Source organism: Oncorhynchus mykiss, chromosome 17, assembly GCF_013265735.2.
Source record: "Oncorhynchus mykiss isolate Arlee chromosome 17, USDA_OmykA_1.1, whole genome shotgun sequence".
In the NCBI taxonomy this organism is placed as follows: Eukaryota; Metazoa; Chordata; class Actinopteri; order Salmoniformes; family Salmonidae; genus Oncorhynchus; species Oncorhynchus mykiss.
The window spans coordinates 73,478,171-73,498,798 of record NC_048581.1 but is presented as its reverse complement, the minus strand read 5'-3'; the positions used below and the strand labels follow the sequence as shown (position 1 = coordinate 73,498,798).

At 44.2% G+C, this 20,628-nt stretch overlaps 1 protein-coding gene across 3 annotated transcripts in view; it reads left to right on the top strand.

Moving 5' to 3' along the window:
- The window catches only part of LOC110494541 (cadherin-4), a 350,356-nt gene that overhangs the window by 325,283 nt on the left and 4,445 nt on the right, over window positions 1–20,628 (top strand). For 2 of the 3 annotated variants that reach the window (XM_036950599.1, XM_036950601.1), the window contains exons 9-16: window positions 5,213–5,350; window positions 10,932–11,117; window positions 11,277–11,530; window positions 15,045–15,196; window positions 16,775–17,011; window positions 19,127–19,360; window positions 19,567–19,706; window positions 19,904–20,068. In XM_036950599.1, coding sequence (XP_036806494.1) covers window positions 5,213–5,350; window positions 10,932–11,117; window positions 11,277–11,530; window positions 15,045–15,196; window positions 16,775–17,011; window positions 19,127–19,360; window positions 19,567–19,706; window positions 19,904–20,068 — 1,506 coding nt within the window. The remainder of the gene's footprint in view (window positions 1–5,212; window positions 5,351–10,931; window positions 11,118–11,276; window positions 11,531–15,044; window positions 15,197–16,774; window positions 17,012–19,126; window positions 19,361–19,566; window positions 19,707–19,903; window positions 20,069–20,628) is intronic. The other variant, XM_036950600.1, reaches the window with a different exon arrangement.

The window sequence follows — 20,628 nt, the reverse complement described above, 5'->3', positions numbered from 1 at the left end:
AGCTCTGGTGTGGTTCTTGGTCACCTCCCTGACCAAGGCACTTCTCCCCCGATTTCTGTTTGGCCGGGCGGCCAGCTCTAGGAAGAGTCTTCTTCTATTTAAGGATGATGGAGGCCACTGTGTTCTTTGGGACCTTCAATGCTGCATAAATGTTTTGGTACCCTTCCCCAGATCTGTGCCTCGACCCAATCCTGTCTCTGAGCTCCTTTGACCTCATGGCTTTGTTTTTGCTCTGACATGCACCTTCATCTGTGGGACCTTATATAGACAGGTATGTGCCTTTCCAAAGCATGTCCAGTCAATTGAATTTACCACAGGTGGACTCCAATCAAGTTGTAGAAACTTTTCAAAGATGATCAATGAAAAAAGGACGCACTTGAGCTCAATTTCAAGTCTCATAGCAAAGGGTTTGAATACTTATGTAAATAAAAATACATTTTTTGCATACATTTCTAAAAACGTGTTTTCGCTCTGTCACAATGGGGTATTGTGTGTAGATTTTTATTTTATTTTATTTAACCAATTTTAGAATAAGGCTGTAACTTAACAAAACTTTGAAAAAGTCCAGGTTTCCGAATACTTTCCAAAGGCACTGTAAGTGTAGTTGTCTATAAGTTTACTCCAGTTATGGGAGGCATGGTAGGGTTAGGGGAAAATAATAAAGGAAAATATATTTTGAAAATATATTTAAAAAATATATATACTTTTCTAGCTGCGATGGGTTCATATTCCTGTGGCCATACATCAAATTACCATCTGCATCTCTCATTTAATTGGGTCTATATAAATAGGTAGACTATGTATTTCAAGTTTTGATGTATGTGATCCCATAGGCAGTGTGGTTTATAGCCTACAGAAGAATTTGACAGTTGATCTTTTAGTTTGAAGTATGTATGCTATTGTACTCCTGAATTTATTTTGAGTAGCCTAGACAATGTTTCAGAATTTGCGGATAATCCAGCATATTTAGGTTGGGGGAAAAGTCTATGCAAAAAAAAAATGGTTGAATTGAAACATTCTACAGGTCAAATCAAATCAAATCAAATTTATTTATATAGCCCTTCGTACATCAGCTGATATCTCAAAGTGCTGTACAGAAACCCAGCCTAAAACCCCAAACAGCAAGCAATGCAGGTGTAGAAGCACGGTGGCTAGGAAAAACTCCCTAGAAAGGCCAAAACCTAGGAAGAAACCTTGAGAGGAACCAGGCTATGTGGGGTGGCCAGTCCTCTTCTGGCTGTGCCGGGTGGAGATTATAACAGAACATGGCCAAGATGTTCAAATGTTCATAAATGACCAGCATGGTCGAATAATAATAAGGCAGAACAGTTGAAACTGGAGCAGCAGCACGGTCAGGTGGACTGGGGACAGCAAGGAGTCATCATGTCAGGTAGTCCTGGGGCATGGTCCTAGGGCTCAGGTCAGTTGAAACTGGAGCAGCAGCACGGCCAGGTGGACTGGGGACAGCAAGGTCCACAACTATTTGCCATTGTTTTCTCTTTCAGAAACTGTCACAGTCCTTTGTCAAATACAGCATAAATTACTGAATTTTAAAAAACATTCTGCCAACACATTAAATAGACCGATAGCTTACGTAAAATATTTGACAGGACGGGTAGGCTGCAGTATTGCTGTGCGATAGGAGTCCGAAATCATAAACCTGTTTCATTTCAGAGCCTGTACCAAGTCAGGACATTTTTACCCAATAATCTATTGATAAACAACATTTTAAACAATAATTGGTCCTTTGCATAGAAGTGTGGACTGTAGCCTACTTTTTAATGGTTTCCAATATACAATCAATCTTGCAGAATGCATGGATAGGCACTTGCTATAGGCAGCATGCGTGTTTAGTTTGAAAAAGTCACTGCAAAATATCAAACCATCTGCCCCCACCTCATAGCCGCGGGAAGTACGGGGTGTGGGCAGAATGGTTTGATATTTTGCAGTGACTTTTTCAAACTAAACAATGTTTTTATTTATTTTTTATTCTATTTTCACAAAAGTAGTGCATTGGGCTTCTACTAGTCCGATTTAGCTGTCTGTAGCGTGGGCAAAAAAACACAGAGGTACGTATTCTTTTCAGAAATGGCACATGCAGATATTTTGTGTGACATTTATGCAACGGTTATAAATGAGTCCTGGTCCTGAGTGCAGCTGATTGTAACTGGTAGAGTACAATGTGAGGTAGCCTGCTGGGTGTCAGAGCTTCTAAGTGTGAGACAGTCGTACTGTCTTTAGGTGGCCTTGGCCCCTGTGTGCCACAACTGGGCTGGGGTGTGTCTGTGCTCTCTGGCCCTGGCTGGAGTGGCAGAGCTGTTTCTTTTCATTCCCCCAGGCTACTGCAGCCTCTCTGGGGCCTGGCTGGGCGTGATGCTGATCTGTGTGGCTGACTCGTGTCGGCTCCAGTTTGGAAAGTGTCAGCTTTGCTCTGCCTGATTAGGGCATTGATCGGACACTGTACTGGAGTGCCTACACACTGTCCCCTTGGTGGAGGAAAGAGGCCTGGCAGGGGACCATGCATGGCTCTGGGCACCTACAGGGGCTTAACGTTTCTATACGTATCCAGGGGACTGAGTATCACTCTCTCATCATGGTGAAGTGGTTCAGCACTAGGGGCTACTTCTTTAGAAACCTTAGCCATAATCTGTTTGGCATATCTGGTGGCAAATATGTATATGGATGTTTCTTTGAGGGTTTGTGTATGACTGTATTTCATGAGTGGATCATATTGGTCAAGGTTTAAGTTTGTATTGTATGTCCATGTGACTTTGTGTTTAATACAGTGTATTTAGCAGGAGCTCTGTGCTCCATTTTCCTCAGAGAGCTGCAGTGAATGGGAAGGAGTCTCTCTGGGTTAAATGTGAGTCAGTGGCTGTTTGATGGAGATTGTTAGTGACAGGGTAACCACTGTGGTCAGTACCAGACTGACAGGCCGGAACACAAACCACAGAACAAATACGGAAAGTGCTGGTGCAGTGCTCATTCACACTTGCTTTCTCTTTCTCAAATGTTCAGCCTACCCTGTCTAACACACACTCCTCAAACACACACAGCTCAAACACACACTGCTCATTCTCCATTAATGTTTGGCTAGTAAAAATGTTACCTTACATTTCCGTTGTCAATGTCAGTAACGTCCCCATTTGGGTTGGCCATTTTTTCAACAAAGATTCGAGAACAAACTCGGTTTCTCTCAAACTCTGAACAGTGACCATTGGACAACCATTTTTTGTTTTCATTTGACCTTTTTGGTGAAATGCTGGCCATTGAGTTCTGATAGCCTGTAGCCTTTTGCTCTTTCTGCAGTCTCTGGTAAAAAAAAAACGGCCTCATTCAGTACCTGTAAAAAGGATCTAATTTGACCTCCGTTTCCAGCGGTGCTTTGTTCTTATGGCCATAGATGCCTTTCAACACTTCCCTTTAAAGTCCAAGGGCTTAGGCCCATGGGAAAAGCACTGCTGTTGTTCTGCTTGGTGGAAGAAGAAGGCTTATTTCCTTTCTGAGGTGGACTCTTTAATCTAACAGACTTCTGTTCAGCAGATGACTAGAGGAGTCATTAGAGACCCCTTTTTCTGGCTTGTTGGGGCAACCAAACTGACGGGAGGGAGAGGATGTGTGTCGGTGTGCCTTGCGAGTGGGTTTGCATGTGTGTACTTAGATCAACTTCTCTCAACTCTCAGGTGATGAACAAAGTGCTGCAGGACAGCATGTCCCATTTTCCCTACTGTGTGAGAGTGTCACCTGCTGTTAGGCTTAACTCACCTTTCCCTGCTCAGAGTCAGGATACCCACTGGACAGCAGCTATCTAGGACTACTGATACCTTGATGTGGCTGAATCACAGTGAGGCAGTCTGGAGAGAGTGTAAAGGGTCTATTACTGCAGTGCACTATGAGAAAAGATGGTATTGATATTTCATTATGACTGTAATAAAGAGCAGCCCATATTGAGTTTTTATTCATAGAGCTGGTCTAGTTCAGGTTAACATGTGGAGCGAGTCCTAATGACTCTGCAGAACTTTAAATGAGTCTGGGCGAGTTTAAGTGCTTTAAAACGCCTCTCTGGATCACCTGACCTGACTATTAAACACACTGCTCCCTGAGCAGAGAGAGAGAGAGAGAGAGAGAATTGATTTTTTCCCCAGCTTTTTACTGACGTCCATCAGGGTTCACTAGATGGCCCCATGGGTTCCACCATCAATGTTTCTGGGATTCAGGTCCTGGCCCCAGAGCTGTTATAGGCTGTGCTCTCAACAGTGCAGAACTGGCCCAGTGATAGCAGATAGCAGGGCTGCTGAATGGTGGAAGGTTGGACGCAGCAGGCTAGGATGGGCTTCCCTCTCCTCTCCTCTTCACATTGACTGACCTGTCCTTGACGTCCAGTCTCCACACCAGCACCATAGGGGGTTTAGCCAGATGGATTAATGAGAGCAGAGAGGAGCGGTGTCTCTGAAAGGCTTACAGGGAGAGAACAGGGGAGACTGGAGAGCGAGAGATGGAGACACTATCGCTGCACTGATGGACAGTGAACCTTCAGCACCATGGACAGCGGAAAAGTATGAATGAGTTTTGTTTTTGAGTGTGTGTATGTGTGTGTGTGTGTGTGCGTGTGCATGTGTGTGTGTGTGACAGAGAATGACAAAATAGAGAGGAGAGAACAGTGACTCAGTGTGCTGTGTCTTCTCTACTGTCAGACGTCATGATTGACTGTTCTTTCAAAGCACTGCCTCTAGCTATTCTCTCTAACTGGGCTAAATAATGTTCATTCACTCTCTATAATATTTGCAGCACAGTTGTTCTTCTTAAAGTGCCGGCACCTCCATTAGAATGAGTGATGATCAGAGCTGCTCAGAGAGTTGAAAGTAAGGCTTGTAGGCCGTAATGGATGAGCCTTTCACGCTCACTCATAGCTCCCTCACTTTCTAAGCCTTCACTCTCGTGTGTGTGTGTGTGTGTGTGTGTGTGTGTGTGTGTGTGTGTGTGTGTGTGTGTGTGTGTGTGTGTGTCAGGCTCAGAGCTATTAATGCTGGCAGGGGTGCTGTGTCAGAGCTGCAAATGTGATACTCCTCTTCTATGCTGCAATGGTGCAAAGTGTTAGTGTGAATATATGCTTTTATGTTAGATGAGGGGGTGTGACAGTGCAGTTACCGACCCCACATACTCTGAAAGATTATTCATTCATTCACCCACTTGATCTGATGTGTCTTTCTAGAAAGTGTCCCAGTACATCATCATCGTCCAGGCCACGGACATGGAGGGGAACCTGAACTTTGGCCTGTCCAACACGGCCACCGCCCTCATCTCTGTGACCGACATCAACGACAATCCTCCCGAGCTGACCGCCAGGACGGTGAGTCTCCTGTCCACCCCAGGACTGACCTCTACTGTAGGGCCACACATTTGTCTTCATGACAGGATAACATCAGCTGATGGATATTCAACAGGGCAGTGCCCCAACTCTGCTGTAGATGCAGTCCATGTGTCTGATGCTATCTTAGAGAACAAAAGGTCATGGCTCTTTGACAAGAGGGTAGAGAGCTGTACAGATGAGAGGGACAGAGACATGTGGAGAGATAAACAGTAGGCAAAGAAAAACAGGTCTAAAAATAGGGAGAAGAAAGGGGCCAAAGGGAAAGAGAGAAAGAGGGAGCTACTGAAGTAAAGGGGGAGTGGTACGGAGCAACATGGAAGGACAGAAAGGGGGAGGGGATAGAGAATGATCATAGGCATTCTATTTGGTGGTGGTAGGAGCCCTCGCTCTTCTGGTGACCATGGTTTGCCTGCAGGCGTCTGGCCCGAGTCCCATACACATCCGCACTGGAGGCAGCCTGTCTTCCGTATTGTGTGCGTGTGCCTGTGCGTGTGTGTTTGTGTGTGTGTGTGCACGTCTGCGCATGCATGTATGCGTGCATCAAAAGGGAGGAGTAGTCTGTCTCTCCCTTCGTTGGTTTCTCTTTCTCTCTCTTTCTCCCTCTCTCTCTCCTCTTTCTGTCTGTGTGTCCATCCATCTGCAGAGAGAGGAGTGTGCCAGGCAGGCAGCAGTGTAGTTCCAGCCGGATGCTCTGATAAGAGGCCCCAGCTGTCACAGACTAGCCCACTGAACAACGCCTTGCCTCGAACCACTCTGTCCTGTCTCTCTCACTCCCCTCTCACAGGGGAACACTCAAACTTCCACAGGCACACACACATACACTGCCTTGCCATACTCCTCTCCACTCCACACTGTCTCTACTCTCTCCATAACTCAGCCTCTGTCTGCTGTTGTAGGGCCCCTGGTGTATCAGACATGGTGTTGGGTGGAGAGAGAGTGTTGAGAATCCTCACTGCCTCACAGTGTTTAGAACCGCATGGCATTGCAAGAGAGATAACACATTATAATAGCAAACAAACCAGGATGACAAAGAAGGAGAAAGAAAAACTTTGGCAACATGGTTTAGAACACATGGTTTGGAACACAAGTGTCAAACTGTGTGTTCCAACAGTAACAGATGGATGGGCCTCTGTTGTGGAGGGACAGTGGTTATGTTGGTGCAGACTGCAGAGGACGGGAGAGGGAGGCAGAGAAGAGGAGTGGGGACAGGAGAGGGCATGTTAGTCATAGAGACAGCTGTCTTACTGTCTTACTGCTGTGTATGACACACATACACAGCTTTACTCGCGGCACACACATACACAGACAGAAACAAACACACTCCATTTTCCTAGAAGAGTCTCTGTTGTTTTGTTTGTCAACCCCTTTTCTTCTCTTCCCACACAGCAAACTCCACTTGGAGCAGTTCAGTAATTATTTGTGTATGACAGACACAGGAAAGAATGTGCATCTTTCATGTGGAGATGGAGAGAAAACATAAGCACACTAATTAAGTAAAATTGCTTGCGGGGGCGTAAACCAAGCAGATTTTTTGCTTCTAATTTGAAAAAAGACAAATGTTTTATTCATTTCAGAACATGGGCATGAATATGAGTGTCATGTTCATCATTATGTGAAAAACAAAAAGACAATGGTACTTGCCACAACTCATTAGGCTGCATTCAGCGACTGTATAATCTCTCTCTTCTAGTGTTATGGTGGTGTGATCTAATCAAGTGCATTACACTCAAACTAAACTCTATAATCCTGTCGACATTTTCAATTCACATCCATAATGGTGAGTGTTTGGAGCTGTGGTCTGTAGGTTCATATGTTCAAATCTCAGCCAGATAGATTCCAGTATGCCTTGATTTCATGCTATTCCTGGTTTACCTGTAGAACTTCTGTCTCTAACAGACTAGTTTTATTGAAACGTATTACTGAAGGACAGTTAGTGGCATGATTGTTGGCACAACACTAAGTTTGTCTATCAGTGATAGTAGACGTACCACTGCATGTGGCACTTGTGTGACGTGGAAAACAGAAATTAAGTGTGTTGGTGTTGCCAATGCCTCGGGCTCCTTTACCATCACAAGGAGGATATAATAACCATTAAAACACATTTAACTGTGCACCATTCTACAAGATATGTTTTTAAGGGCATTTTTATTCACAATTCTTGCTAACATTATTGCCTTTTTGTTCCTGTTGTTGTTTTCAACCAATACTATGCTTCTATTGAGAACATTAAAAGAGCCCATAGAATCATGTTGAGTTGCTGATCCTCTTGTGAGAAAGGGGAAACATAATGCAGTACTACACTCTGAAACAGCAGTGTTCTCTTTTTCCAGGCTCAATTCTTATATTATTCAGTTCTTCTCAATTCAGTGTCCAACTCTGTGGTTAAAAGCAGTTCAGTGGTTGGGGTCTATTCAATTTTGAACTAGATGGATTCCATTCCAATTCAAGCTGAATTGGAGTTTACTAAAGCATTCTGATTTAACTATGCACTTTTATCCTCTTGCCTTTATGAGCCCATGTTGGGAGCTCCAGTTCCCTAACTAGTAACCACTGGAAGTTCCCTTCTGGATCTGTTTGTCTCTGGCTGCTTATCAGACTTCTTGATGCACCCATCCCGTTAGCGGGATCATTTTCGTCAACCACCGCTGAATTGCAGAGCGCCAAATTCAAATTAAACCACTAAAAATATTTAATTTTCATGAAATCACAAGTACGATATAGCAAAATACAGCTTAGCTTGTTGTTAACCTCTAGCGTCGAGCAATCCCGTATCCGGGAGCGTAATCATAGCCTCAAGCTCATTACCATAACGCAACGTTTCCTATTGATGAAAATTTGCAAATGAAATAAATATATTGAAACACAAGCTTAGCCTTTTGTTAACAACACTGTCATCTCAGATTTGCAAAATATGCTTTAACCAAAGCTACACAAGCATTTGTGTAAGAGTATTGATAGCCTAGCATAGCATTAAGCCTAGCATTCAGCAGGCAACATTTTCACAAAAACAAGAAAAGCATTCAAATACAATAATTTACCTTTGAAGAACTTCAGATGTTTTCAATGACGAGACTCTCAGTTAGATAGCAAATGTTAATTTTTTCCAAAAATATTATTTGTGTAAGAGAAATAGCTTTGTTTTGTTCATCACATTTGGCTAAGAAAAAAACCCGAAAATGCAGTCACTTACAACGCCAAACTTTTTTCCAAATTAGCTCCATAATATCGACAGAAACATGCAAACGTTGTTTAGAATCAATCCTCAAGGTGTTTTTCACAATTCTATTCGATGAAAAATCATTCCTGGCAGTCGGTTTCTCGTCAGAGCCAAACGGAAAACTACTGCAGCTGGAGATTACACAATAATTGCGACGGAGGACACCAAGCGACCACCTGGTAAATGTAGTCTCTTATGGTCAATCTTCCAATGATATGCCTACAAATACGTCACAATGCTGCAGACACCTTGGGGAAAATGTGGAAAAGGTAAGCTGACACCTAGCTCCTCCACAGCCATATAAGGAGTCATTGCCATGAGGCGGTTTTAAAAAATGCGGCACTTCCTGATTGTATTTTTATCTGTTTTTTTTCTGTAACATCAGTTCTGTGGCACTCACAGACAATATCTTTGCAGTTTTGGAAACCTCAGAGTGTTTTCTTTCCAAAGCTGTCAATTATATGCATAGTCGAGCATCTTTTCGTGACAAAATATCTTGTTTAAAACAGGAACGTTTTTCATCCAAAAATTAAAAGAGCACCCCCTATATCGAAGAAGTTAAACCACCTGGCGTGTCAGATTTCAATAAAGCTGTTCGGCTAAAGCATACCAAGCGTTTATGTAAGCACATCTCTCTCAGTAAGAAAAATATTACAAACAGCTAGCAGCCAAGTGTTTTTAGAGTTTTTAAAGTCACGAAAGTCAGAAAAGCAATCAATTAAATCGCATACCTTTGATGATCTTCAGATGTTTGCACTCACGAGACTCCCAGTTACACAATAAATGTTCCTTTTGTTCCATAAAGATTATTTTATATCCAAAATACCTCCATTTGGTTGGCGCGTTATGTTCAGAAATCAACAGGCTCGACCGGTCACGACATCGCAGACAAAAATTCCAAATAGTATCCATAATGTTCATAGAAACATTTAAAACTTTTTTTATAATCTAACCTTAGGTTGTTTTTACAATATATAATTGATAATATATCAACCGGGAATGTAGCTTCTTCAATAGGAGAGAGAGAGAAAATGGCTGCTCCAAGCTGTTGCGCATACAAAACGCTGCTGGCACCCAGCCATACAATGACGCGATGTGATCTTTCTCGCTCATTTTTCTAAATAAAAGCCTGAAACTGTGTCTAAAGACTGTTCACACCATGGGGAAGCCATAGGGAAAGGAATCTGGTTGATATCCCATTAAATGGAACGAAGGCAGGCTATGGAACATGGAGCTTTCAAAATAGAGGCCACTTCCTGGTTTGATTTTCCTCGGGTTTTCGTCTGTAATATCAGTTCTGTTATACTCACAGACAATATTTTGACAGTTTGGGAAACTTTAGAGTGTTTTCTATCCTAATCTGACAATGATATGCATATTCTAGATTCTGAGCCTGAGAAATAGGCAGTTTAATTTGGGTACGTTTTTCATATAAACATCAAAATACTGCCCCCTACACAGGTTATCAGACATACCACCTGTTACTTTCAAGGGTGAGGACATCTACCCAGAGCGCATTATCCAGTTAGAACAGTTGCATAAGGTTTTTAATACCACATGTCAATCTGGCTCTTCCCTTCTCTCCCCCAATGTTGTCAGACAAGCTTGGAAAGTGTTTTTCCTGTCTGTGTTGAAGTTCGTGATGAAAATGAAATAGAGGAGCCCACACACCACAGATAATGTGCATATCAAATTTTTTCTGTGCTTAGCGGCGTGGCGATGCTGCGGGGGACAGGGGGCAAGGAGGAGGAAGAGGGGGAGGGGGGGTTGGATGCAGCCACACCGCCACGATGAAGTCATTAGATGGAACAGCAGCTGGCAGTCACACACCATAAACCAGTTAACGCATCACAAGAGGAAACACAGATTATTGTCTGACAATGACAGCTGTGTGTGTGTGTACAGTATGTGTTGTGTGTTTGTGTTTCTTGATTAATAAAGAGACTGCTGCAGAATGTAACTTTGCGATGTTAGTTGGGCTAGATTCCTGTACAGTAGGTTTTTGTGTATGCTGTTTCTGCTGAGTTTCCTCCATCATTTAGTGAGACTGAATAGTTTTAGATTGGAATATAATGAAGATCGTTACCCAAAGATGGTCCATGCAATCTATTTAATTGCATTACTTATTTAACTGCTTAATTGGTAAATGTGCAGAATTAAATGTAAATGTAAAAACACTTAATTGAACAAATCCATTGGTTTAAATAAACATTTCCACACGGACATTCAGCAGTATAAGGAACAGAATGGCTGTAATGAAAACAGTGTGTCTATTATCCAAATTCATACAAATATCTCACTTACTCCCTCCCTCCCTCCCTCACACCTTCTCTCTGTCTGTAGTTTTCGGGGGAGGTCCCAGAGAACAGTGTGAATGTGGTGGTGGCCAACCTGACAGTGATTGACAGGGATCAGCCCCACAGCCCTAACTGGGCTGCCCAGTACCGCATCGCCAGCGGAGACCCCCAGGGTCACTTCCTCATCCGCACCAACCCTATCAACAACGACGGCATGGTCACTGTGGTCAAGGTAGGGGACTCATTTACTGTTTTACATAAACAACTCCAAGTGCTTTGGTTCCATATTGATATGGGTCCATTTGAGTTGTTATTTAATTTAACTTTGCCTTCTCTTGTTCTCAACCTCCCTCCTTACATATCTTACTCCCCCACCCTTCTCTCCCTCCAGCCGGTGGACTATGAGCAGAACAGGGCCTTCATGCTGACTGTGATAGTCTCTAACAAGGCCCCCCTGGCCAGTGGGATCCAGTCTTCTCTCCAGTCTTCAGCGGGGGTCACCATCTCCGTACAGGACGTCAACGAATCCCCTGTCTTCCCCACCAACCCCAAGTCCATCCGTTTTGAGGAGGGTGTCCCCGCAGGCACCACACTCACCGTGTTTGCTGCCCAAGACCCTGACCTCTTCATCCAGCAAACTGTCAGGTACTGAATGTTCACTGTTTTAGAATAGATGCTGATAGTATTTTGCTTGGATTTGCTCTCTCGTGAGGCTGAAACACTGCCTTCCCTAACTGAACCGCTCACAAAACCAAGGTCCAATAAATTCCTGTTGCCTAGCGACAAGAGTTAAAAGGTTCAATCGTAATGAGCTGGACTGTGTGTCCAGCCACACTTTCTTTCTCTACCCCTGTTTCTCTCCATCTCTCTCCTCATCGATCCCTCTATTGCTTGCATCCGGGGCCATACTCCCTGAGTGGTTTGGCACTGGGGCATGGTGCTGTCTCTAAATCGACCCAGTGGGTCTCCCTGGAGAGAACTCCCACATACTCACCGGGTCAAAGGTCACTGAGCAACTCCAGCCACTCCATCCCCAGATTCAGCACCAATCAATTCCACTCTAAATTCAGCCTAACACCAGTACACAGAGGCAATCTGGAAATGTTAGAGAATTGATGCGGTGCAGGCAAACAAATAAACTCTAAAAACACCAGTTCTTCTCATAAATGGACTCCCTCGTGCAAACTTACTCTTTCACTGTTATTTTGTCTTCTTAGAGCCACAGAACTCCTCTTTTTCTCTCACCTCCCTCTCTCTCTAACTCAATCCTTTCACTTTCTCAGTCTCTTTCTTTCTCCTTTATTGATGAGAGGTCAGCGCTCCTGTCTTCTCCAGAGATGTCGTGGCAGCAGACAGGCAGTTCATGTTTGGACAGCCTAATCTCCACTGGTTGATTCATTTTAATGACCTTGCCCGACAGATGACGTGAGGATCTACAGTGTGTTTTTTACACCAGAAGGGACTCCTCCTTCCTTTCTCCTGCCCCATGACTCCTCCCTTTGTTCTCGCTCATCTAGACGGGAAGGGAGAGGAGAGTAGAGAGGAGAAGAAAGAGTTGGACAGGGTCTGATTTGCAAGCTGATTTCACTTTCAGACTAGAAGGAAGTAGTGGCATGCGTAGATGGATCATAGATCTTCCTCACCAGCTGTGTGTCCTTCTCCCTGTGCCAGCCTTTGCCAGCTGGGTGCTGGGTGTCAGAGGCTTGAGTGCCCCTGGGGTGCCACCGTGGCATGGGAAGAGATGACAGGGCCTCGCATGCCAACTAGAGACCTCTGTTTCACCTGTCAAGGGACACCAAATCCAAACTGACATCCAAGTTTGTTGTCATGACTCTCTCTAACTCTCAAGTTCCTGTTATTTTGCCATCTATTCTGTTGTTGATATCCTAATGAAGGAACACCAAATTGAAAAATTGGTATGTTTGTATCTGTCTTTACCTCCCTCCATCCCTTGGAGCGCAGGATTTCCATGGTTGCAGGAGTCTAAATGTGGCAGAGTGTGTTTCATTAGCGGGAGATAGATTTAGTTGCCTAGCTGCCATAATCTCCCAGACATCTCGTTGGCACTCGCTAACCTGTGTCATCCTCCAGCGTGTTCTCTAATTAGACTCCTCATAATCATCAGCAGCATCATCAAACTTCCTCCCACCAGGCATCTGATCTCTTTATACCTCTGTCTCTATATTTGCACTATATATACAAAGTATGTGGACACTCCATTAAATTAGTGGATTCGGCTATTTCAGCCACACCCGTTGCTGACAGGTGTATAAAATTTAGCACACAGCCATGCAATCTCCATAGACAAACAATGGCAGTAGAATGGCCTTACTGACTTTCAATGTGGCACTGTCATACTGTAGGATGCCACCAAATTCCTGCCCTGCTAGAGCTGCCCCGGTCAACTGTAAGTGCTGTTATTGTGAAGTGAGAGGCCACAGAAGCTCATAGAACGGGACCCCCAAGTGCTGAAGTGTAAAAGTCTGTCCTTGGTTGCAACATTTACTACCGAGTTCCAAACTGCCTCTGGAAGCAATGTCAACACAAAAACTGTTAGTCGGGAGCTTCATGAAATGGGTTTCCATGGTTGAGCAGCCGCACACATGCCTAAGATCACCATGGGCAATGCCAAGCATCGGCTGGAGTGGTTTAAAGCTCGCCACCATTGGAATCTGGAGCAGTGGAAACACATTATCTGTACTGATGAATCACGCTTCACCATCTGGCAGTCAGGTGGACGAATCTGGGTTTGGCGAATGCCAGGAGAACGCTACCTGCCCGAATGCATAGTGACAACTGTAAAGTTTGGTGGATGAGGAATAATGGTCTAGGGCTATATTTCCTGGTTCGGCCTAGGACCCTTATTTCCAGTGAAAGGAAATCTTAACGCTACAGCATTCAATGACATTCCAGACGATTGTGCGTCCAACTTTGTGCCAATAGTTTGAGGAAGGCCATTTCCTGTTTCAGCATGACAATTCCCCCAATCACAAAGCTAGGTCCATACAGAAATGGTTGGTCGAGATTGGTGTGGAAGAACTTGACTGGCCTGCACACAGCCCTGACCTCAACCCCATCGAACACCTTTGGGATGAATTGGAACACAGACTGCGAGCCAGGCCTAATCAGCCAACATCAGTGCCCATCCTCAGTAATGGTCTTGTGACTGAATGGAAGCAAGTCCCCGCAGCAATGTTTCAACATCTAGTGGAAAGGCTCGTATAGCAGCAAAGGGCAGACCAACTCCATTTAATGCCCATGCTTTTGGAATGAGCTGTCCGTCGAGCGGCTGTCCACATACTTTTTGTCATGTAATGTATCTTTCCATCTCTCCACACTGACAAACGAGTAATCACATTGATTTACATTGATTTATGGAGACAAATATAGACCTATACTTTTGAATTCATGTGGCAGTGTTACCTGCATGAAAGTAAGCTCCTACTACTCTAATTAATATCTCCACTTACATACTCATTAGTTTGTGCAAATTGCTCTTAATTTGTTGTTAGCTGTCAACCAAGCTGCAAGAATACCATACTGCTTCCTGATGACGCAATCTCAATCGCACTCCACACCTCCCTTTCTCACATGGACAAAGGAACACCTATGTGAGAATGCTGTTCATCGACAACAGCTCAGTGTTCAACACCATAGTGCCCACAAAGTTCATCACTAAGCTAAGGACTCTGAGACTTAACACCTCCCTCTGCAACTGGATCCTGAACTTCCTGACGGGCCGCCACCAGGTGGTAAGAGTAGGCAACAACACGTCTGCCACGCTGATCCTTAACACTGGGGCTCCTCAGGGGTGTGTACTTAGTCCCCTCCTGTATTCCCTGTTCACCCACAACTGCGTGGCCAAACACGACTCAACATCATCATTAAGTTTGCTGACAACACAACAGTGGTAGGTCTGATCACCGACAAGGATGAGATGGCCTATAGAGAGGAGATCAGAGAACTGGCAGTGTGGTCCCAGGACAACAACCTCTCCCTCAATGTGAGCAAGACAAAGGAGCTGATTGTGGACTACAGGAAAAGTTAAGATTAGATACAGGGTATTTGCCAATTCTACTTCTATTTGTACTGAAGGATATATTAAGGCACTATCACTATGGGATTATATATGTTGTAATAGTTTCTACTGTGTCTGCAGGTACTCCAAGCTGTCTGACCCCGCTAACTGGCTGAGGATCAACAGGACCAATGGTCAGATCACCACCATGGCTGTGCTGGACAGGGAGTCTATGTACGTCAGGAACAACATCTATGAGGCCACCTTCCTGGCTGCCGACAATGGTAAGTCTGGTAAGTGAGTGTGTGTGTGCCTGTGGTAATTCTGTGCGTGTGGTGTGTGTGTGTGTGTGTGTCTGTCTGTCCTCCTGTGTGTACGTGTGCATGCGTACCGCATCAGTGTGCATGTTGCCTGCTAAATGCATCCCTTGTGTACTGTGGAGAGGAGTGAAATATCTGTCTAAATGTGCCACAGGTGAGTGCTGTCGAAGCTGCTGTAGTGATCGGTGAAGTACTCTAAAACCAATCGCCCCATTACAAATAGAGGTGCTTACTCTCTGTGTTTGAGAGAGAGGGCACAGGTGGTGTTGTACCACAGCAATATTAAAGATTGGTTTGCGGGAATGAGGTGTGCTGCCCTCGAGTGCACAGAATTTAGGCAAACAAGCTGTTGATTGCCTATTGATTCCAGACACCAGTCTACATGGGGATATATTCTACTTTAATTTAATTTTGCTTTTATTCATTCTGCTCCACTAAGGAAGGAGCTCAACAAAGCACCGAACCAATCACAACAGACAAGCAGTTAATGGTGTACTCTGCTGTGCTGAGGCAATAGACCTTTACATAAAGTATCTGTAGCTCATGCACTGCTTTACTTTGTAATAGAAAACAGAGATGGATCTCCTCAGTGTGATGAGCTTGGGTGAACTCCATTCATGCAGACAGAGCAGCATCAGTTACTTAGCAGAAATTATAAACTGGGTGGTTCGAGCCCTGAATGCTGATTGACTGACAGCCATGGTATATCAGACTGTATACCACATTTATTTTACTGCTCTAATTACGTTGGTAAACAGTTTATAATAGCAATACGGCACTTCAGGGGTTTGTGATATATGGTCAATATACTGCGGCTAAGGGCTCTTCTTAGGCACGACACAACGCGGGCCTTATTGCTTAAATACTCCATGATAATCAGTTGGCTATACAAAGCTATAGTAGTCTTTTCTCATAGACTGTAGGTTAGGGTGTGTTTGTTGTCACGGTATATTGTAGATTATGGTGTGTTTGTTGTCATAGTATATTGTAGGTTAGGGTGTGCTTCGCCTCAGTGCATTTTAACAACAGCCCCTGTGTAAGGGAGATGTGTGGTGCTTTCCAGTAGAGTCGTTTCATGTGTCCTCTGAGAGTGCTGAGCTCCAGACTCACGCAGAGTGAAATATTTATGTGCGGTTTCATTTATTATGGCTGTCATCACTGGGAGCTTTTAGAACAAATGCATGCTGTATTCTTCCATCACTCTCAAACCCTCTCTCAATATTCTCTCAGCTCCCTCGTTTTTCTCTTTCTCTGTTTCTTCCTCATCTCCCCTCCCTCTGTCCCTTTGGTCTCTTCTATTTTCATTCTATTTCTCACCTCCAAATGAAATTCAATTGACCTCAAGTGATTTTTAGACAGTGTATATTATAAGACAGCGGGAAGATGTTTTGGGGTGGGCACCCCTACTTCCTGCGGCTGTGCTGTGTATATGCATGAAGTTTCTGTCGTCCTCAAATTGATTATGTTTGTCTCTCTCTTCCTTTCTCCCCTTCTTCCTTATCTCCTCCCATCTCTCCCCCCTCTCTCTCTGCCCTCGCACCCCCTTGTCAGGTTCTCCCCCGGCCAGTGGAACAGGTACTCTGCAGATCCATCTGATAGATGTGAATGACAATGCTCCGGTGATGATGCCCAAGGAGGCCCAGTTGTGTGAACGCGCCAATCCCCGCTCCAAGGTCAACATCACAGCCTCCGATGCCGACGCTGACCCCCATGTGGGGCCCTTTGTGTTTGAGCTGCCCTCCTACCCCCCCAGCATCCGACGCAACTGGACCATCTCCAGGATCAGCGGTAAGACATGGGATATCTGCTAGAGGTGTAGTGTGTCATTGTTCAAATTCTGTAGTCCAACTTCTCTACTTGCAATTATATTAGCACAGCTGAAAACTGTTGTACTGATTAAAGAAGCAATAAAACGGGTCTTCTTTAAAGAAGTAGAGTATCTGGAGCTTGAGCATTTGTGGGTTCGATTACAGGCTCAAAATGGCCAGAAACAAAGAACTTTCTTCTGAAACTCGTCAGTCTATTCTTGTCCTGAGAAATGAAGGCTATTCCATGCGAGAAATTGCCAAGAAACTGAAGATCTCGTACAACGCTGTGTACTACTCCCTTCACAGAACAGCGCAAACTGACTCTAACCAGAATAGAAAGAGGAGTGGGAGGCCCCGGTGTAGAACTGAGCAAGAGGACAAATATATTAGAGTGTCTAGTTTGAGAAACAGACCCCTCACAAGTCCTCAACTAGCAGCTTCATTAAATAGTACCCCCAAAACACCAGTCTCAACGTCAACAGTGAAGAGGCGACTTCGGGATGCTGGCCTTCTAGGCAGAGTTCCTCTGTCCAGTGTCTGTGTTCTTTTTCCCATCTTAATCTTTTATTTTTATTGCCCAGTCTGAGATATGGCTTTTCCTTTGCAATTCTGCCAAGAAGGCCAGCATCCCGGAGTCGCCTCTTCACTGTTGACGTTGAGACTGGTGTTTTGCAGGTACTATTTAATGAAGCTGCCAGTCTTAATTTCTCAGAACAAGAAAAGACTGACGAGTTTCAGAAGAAAGTCCTGTTTCTGGCCATTTTGAGCCTGTAATCAAACCCACAAATGCTGATGCTCCAGATACTCAACTAGTCTAAAGAAGTCCAGTTTTATTGCTTCTTTAATCAGAACGACAGTTTTCATCTGTGCTAACATAATTACAAAAGGGTTTTCTAATGATCAATTAGCCTTTTAAAATGATAAACTTGGATTAGCTAACACAACAAGCCATTGGTACACAGGAGTGATGGTTGCTGATAATGGGCCTCTGTACGACTATGTAGATATTCCATAAAAAATCATCCCTTTCCAGCTACAATAGTCAGTCACAACATTAACAATGCCTGCACTGTATTTCTGATCAATTTGGTGTTATTTTAATGGACAAAAAATGTAGCTTTTCTTTCAAAAACAAAGACATTTCTAAGTGACCCCAAACTTTGAACGGTAGTGACATTTTTTTTAAACCTTTATTTAACTAGGCAAGTCAGTTAAGAACAAATTCTTGTTTACAATGACAGCCTACACCGGCCAAACCCGGACAACGCTGGGCTAATTGTGCGCCGCCCTTTGGTACTCCCAATCAAGGCATGTTGTGATACAGCCTGAAATCGAACCAGGGTGTCTGTAGTGACGCCTCTAGCACTGAGATGCAGTGCCTTAGACCGCTGTGCCACTCGGGAACCTCATCATATGTGGTTGTCCCACCTATCTATCTTAAGATGAATGCACTAACTGTAAGTCACTCTCGAAAAGAGCATCTGCTAAATGACTGAAATGTTCAAATGTAAATGCTGTTGATTTATAATGTCTAAATCTTGTCTGATGTGTGTGTGTGGATGCTGGCTCCCTGTGTGTTTGCTTCTGTGTGACAGATGACATGGTGTGGTCTCAGGCTGATGGCCTGTGGTATAAAGGAGCTCTTATATGTCACTATTCTCCTAGAGAGTAAATGGCTCTGTCTCATGTTGACGTATGACTTGTGTGCTTTGTGACAGATCACATCCATTCATCTCCCTGCCCTGATAGACAAGATGTCATATGTGCATGTTGATGTATAACCCCCTATCTGTTGGCAGTCCGATACTGTTGTTTTAGTTGAAGTATTTCGTTGGAAATATACTGTTGTTTTAGTTGGAAATATGATTGGAGATATTGTGCTGCAGATGTGTGCCTGCCTGCGTGTTTATTTAGCTACAGTGACTACCTGTGTATTATTCTGTATGTATTTGCATGTACTGTATCTCTGCCAGTACTGCTCACATGGCCACAGATGACTACAGTAAAACTCTGGAGTGGTCAACTATTTATCTCTACACCACTGCTATATGCTTCTAGCAGTGACTGGATATTGTGTCTGTGTGACTATGTGCAGGTGACTATGCCCAGTTGAGACTGAGGATTCCCTACCTGGATGCAGAGGTGTATGATGTTCCCATCATCGTGTCGGACTCCGGTAACCCGCCCCTCTCTAACAGGTCCATTATAAAGGTCAAGGTGTGTCCGTGTGATGACAACGGAGACTGTACTACCACCGGAGCTGTGGCTGCTGCCGGACTGGGGACCGGAGCCATCATAGCCATACTCATCTGTATCATCATACTGCTTAGTGAGTATAATACACACTTATAAACACACGCACACACACACACACACACCTGTTCTGTAGGAGTCATTGTCTGTATAATCATACTACTAGGTACTGCATATCATGTACATTACATGTACATCATGTACATTACACACACCACCTCTGATATATCCCTGTTCACTCCTCTGTCTGTGTTGTATTGTGGTGTGTGTTGTATGTTGCAGTCCTGGTGCTAGTGTTTGTGATGTGGATGAAGCGCAGGGAGAAGGAGCGTCAGGCCAAGCCCCTGCTGATCGACCCAGAGGACGACGTCAGAGACAACATTCTGAAGTACGACGAGGAGGGAGGAGGAGAGGAGGACCAGGTCAGTGTTATACACATTACACATGCAGAGCAAGGCTTCATCTAACAACACAGCCATAAAGATGATGGCGGTGATGATGATGACGATGACAACGATGATGATGAAGATGGCATATTTAATAACTGTGATTGCACTCAGACACTTCCTCAGTCATTCTTACAGTCCCACTGAGTCTCCTTCCTTGCTCTGTGTTGCAGGACTATGACTTGAGCCAGCTGCAGCAGCCTGAGTCTGTGGAGCACATAATCAGTAAACCAGTGGGGGTGCGCAGGGTGGACGAGAGGCCCATCATCGCTGAGTCCCAGTACCCTGTCAGACCCAGCCTGCCCCACCCTGGAGACATCGGAGACTTCATAAACGACGTATGTTAACTATTAGACATCAGAAGTAATTTATCTCAAAAGACTATTTAAGTGGTCTAATGTTTGAGTTTCTATACCAAGGAGCCATCACAGTAACAGCATAGTTCATAACAGCACAGTTCATAACAACCACAGTAACACCACAGTTCATAACAACCACAGTAACACCACAGTTCATAACAACCACAGTAACACCACAGTTCATAACAATCACAGTAACACCACAGTTCATAACAACCACAGTAACACCACAGTTCATAACAACCACAGTAACACCACAGTTCATAACAACCACAGTAACACCACAGTTCATAACAATCACAGTATCACCACAGTTCATAACAATCACAGTAGCACCACAGTTCATAACAACCACAGTAACACCACAGTTCATAACAACCACAGTAACACCACAGTTCATAACACCCACAGTAACACCACAGTTCATAACAACCACAGTAACACCACAGTTCATAACAACCACAGTAACACCACAGTTCATAACAATCACAGTAGCACCACAGTTCATAACAATCACAGTAGCACCACAGTTCATAACA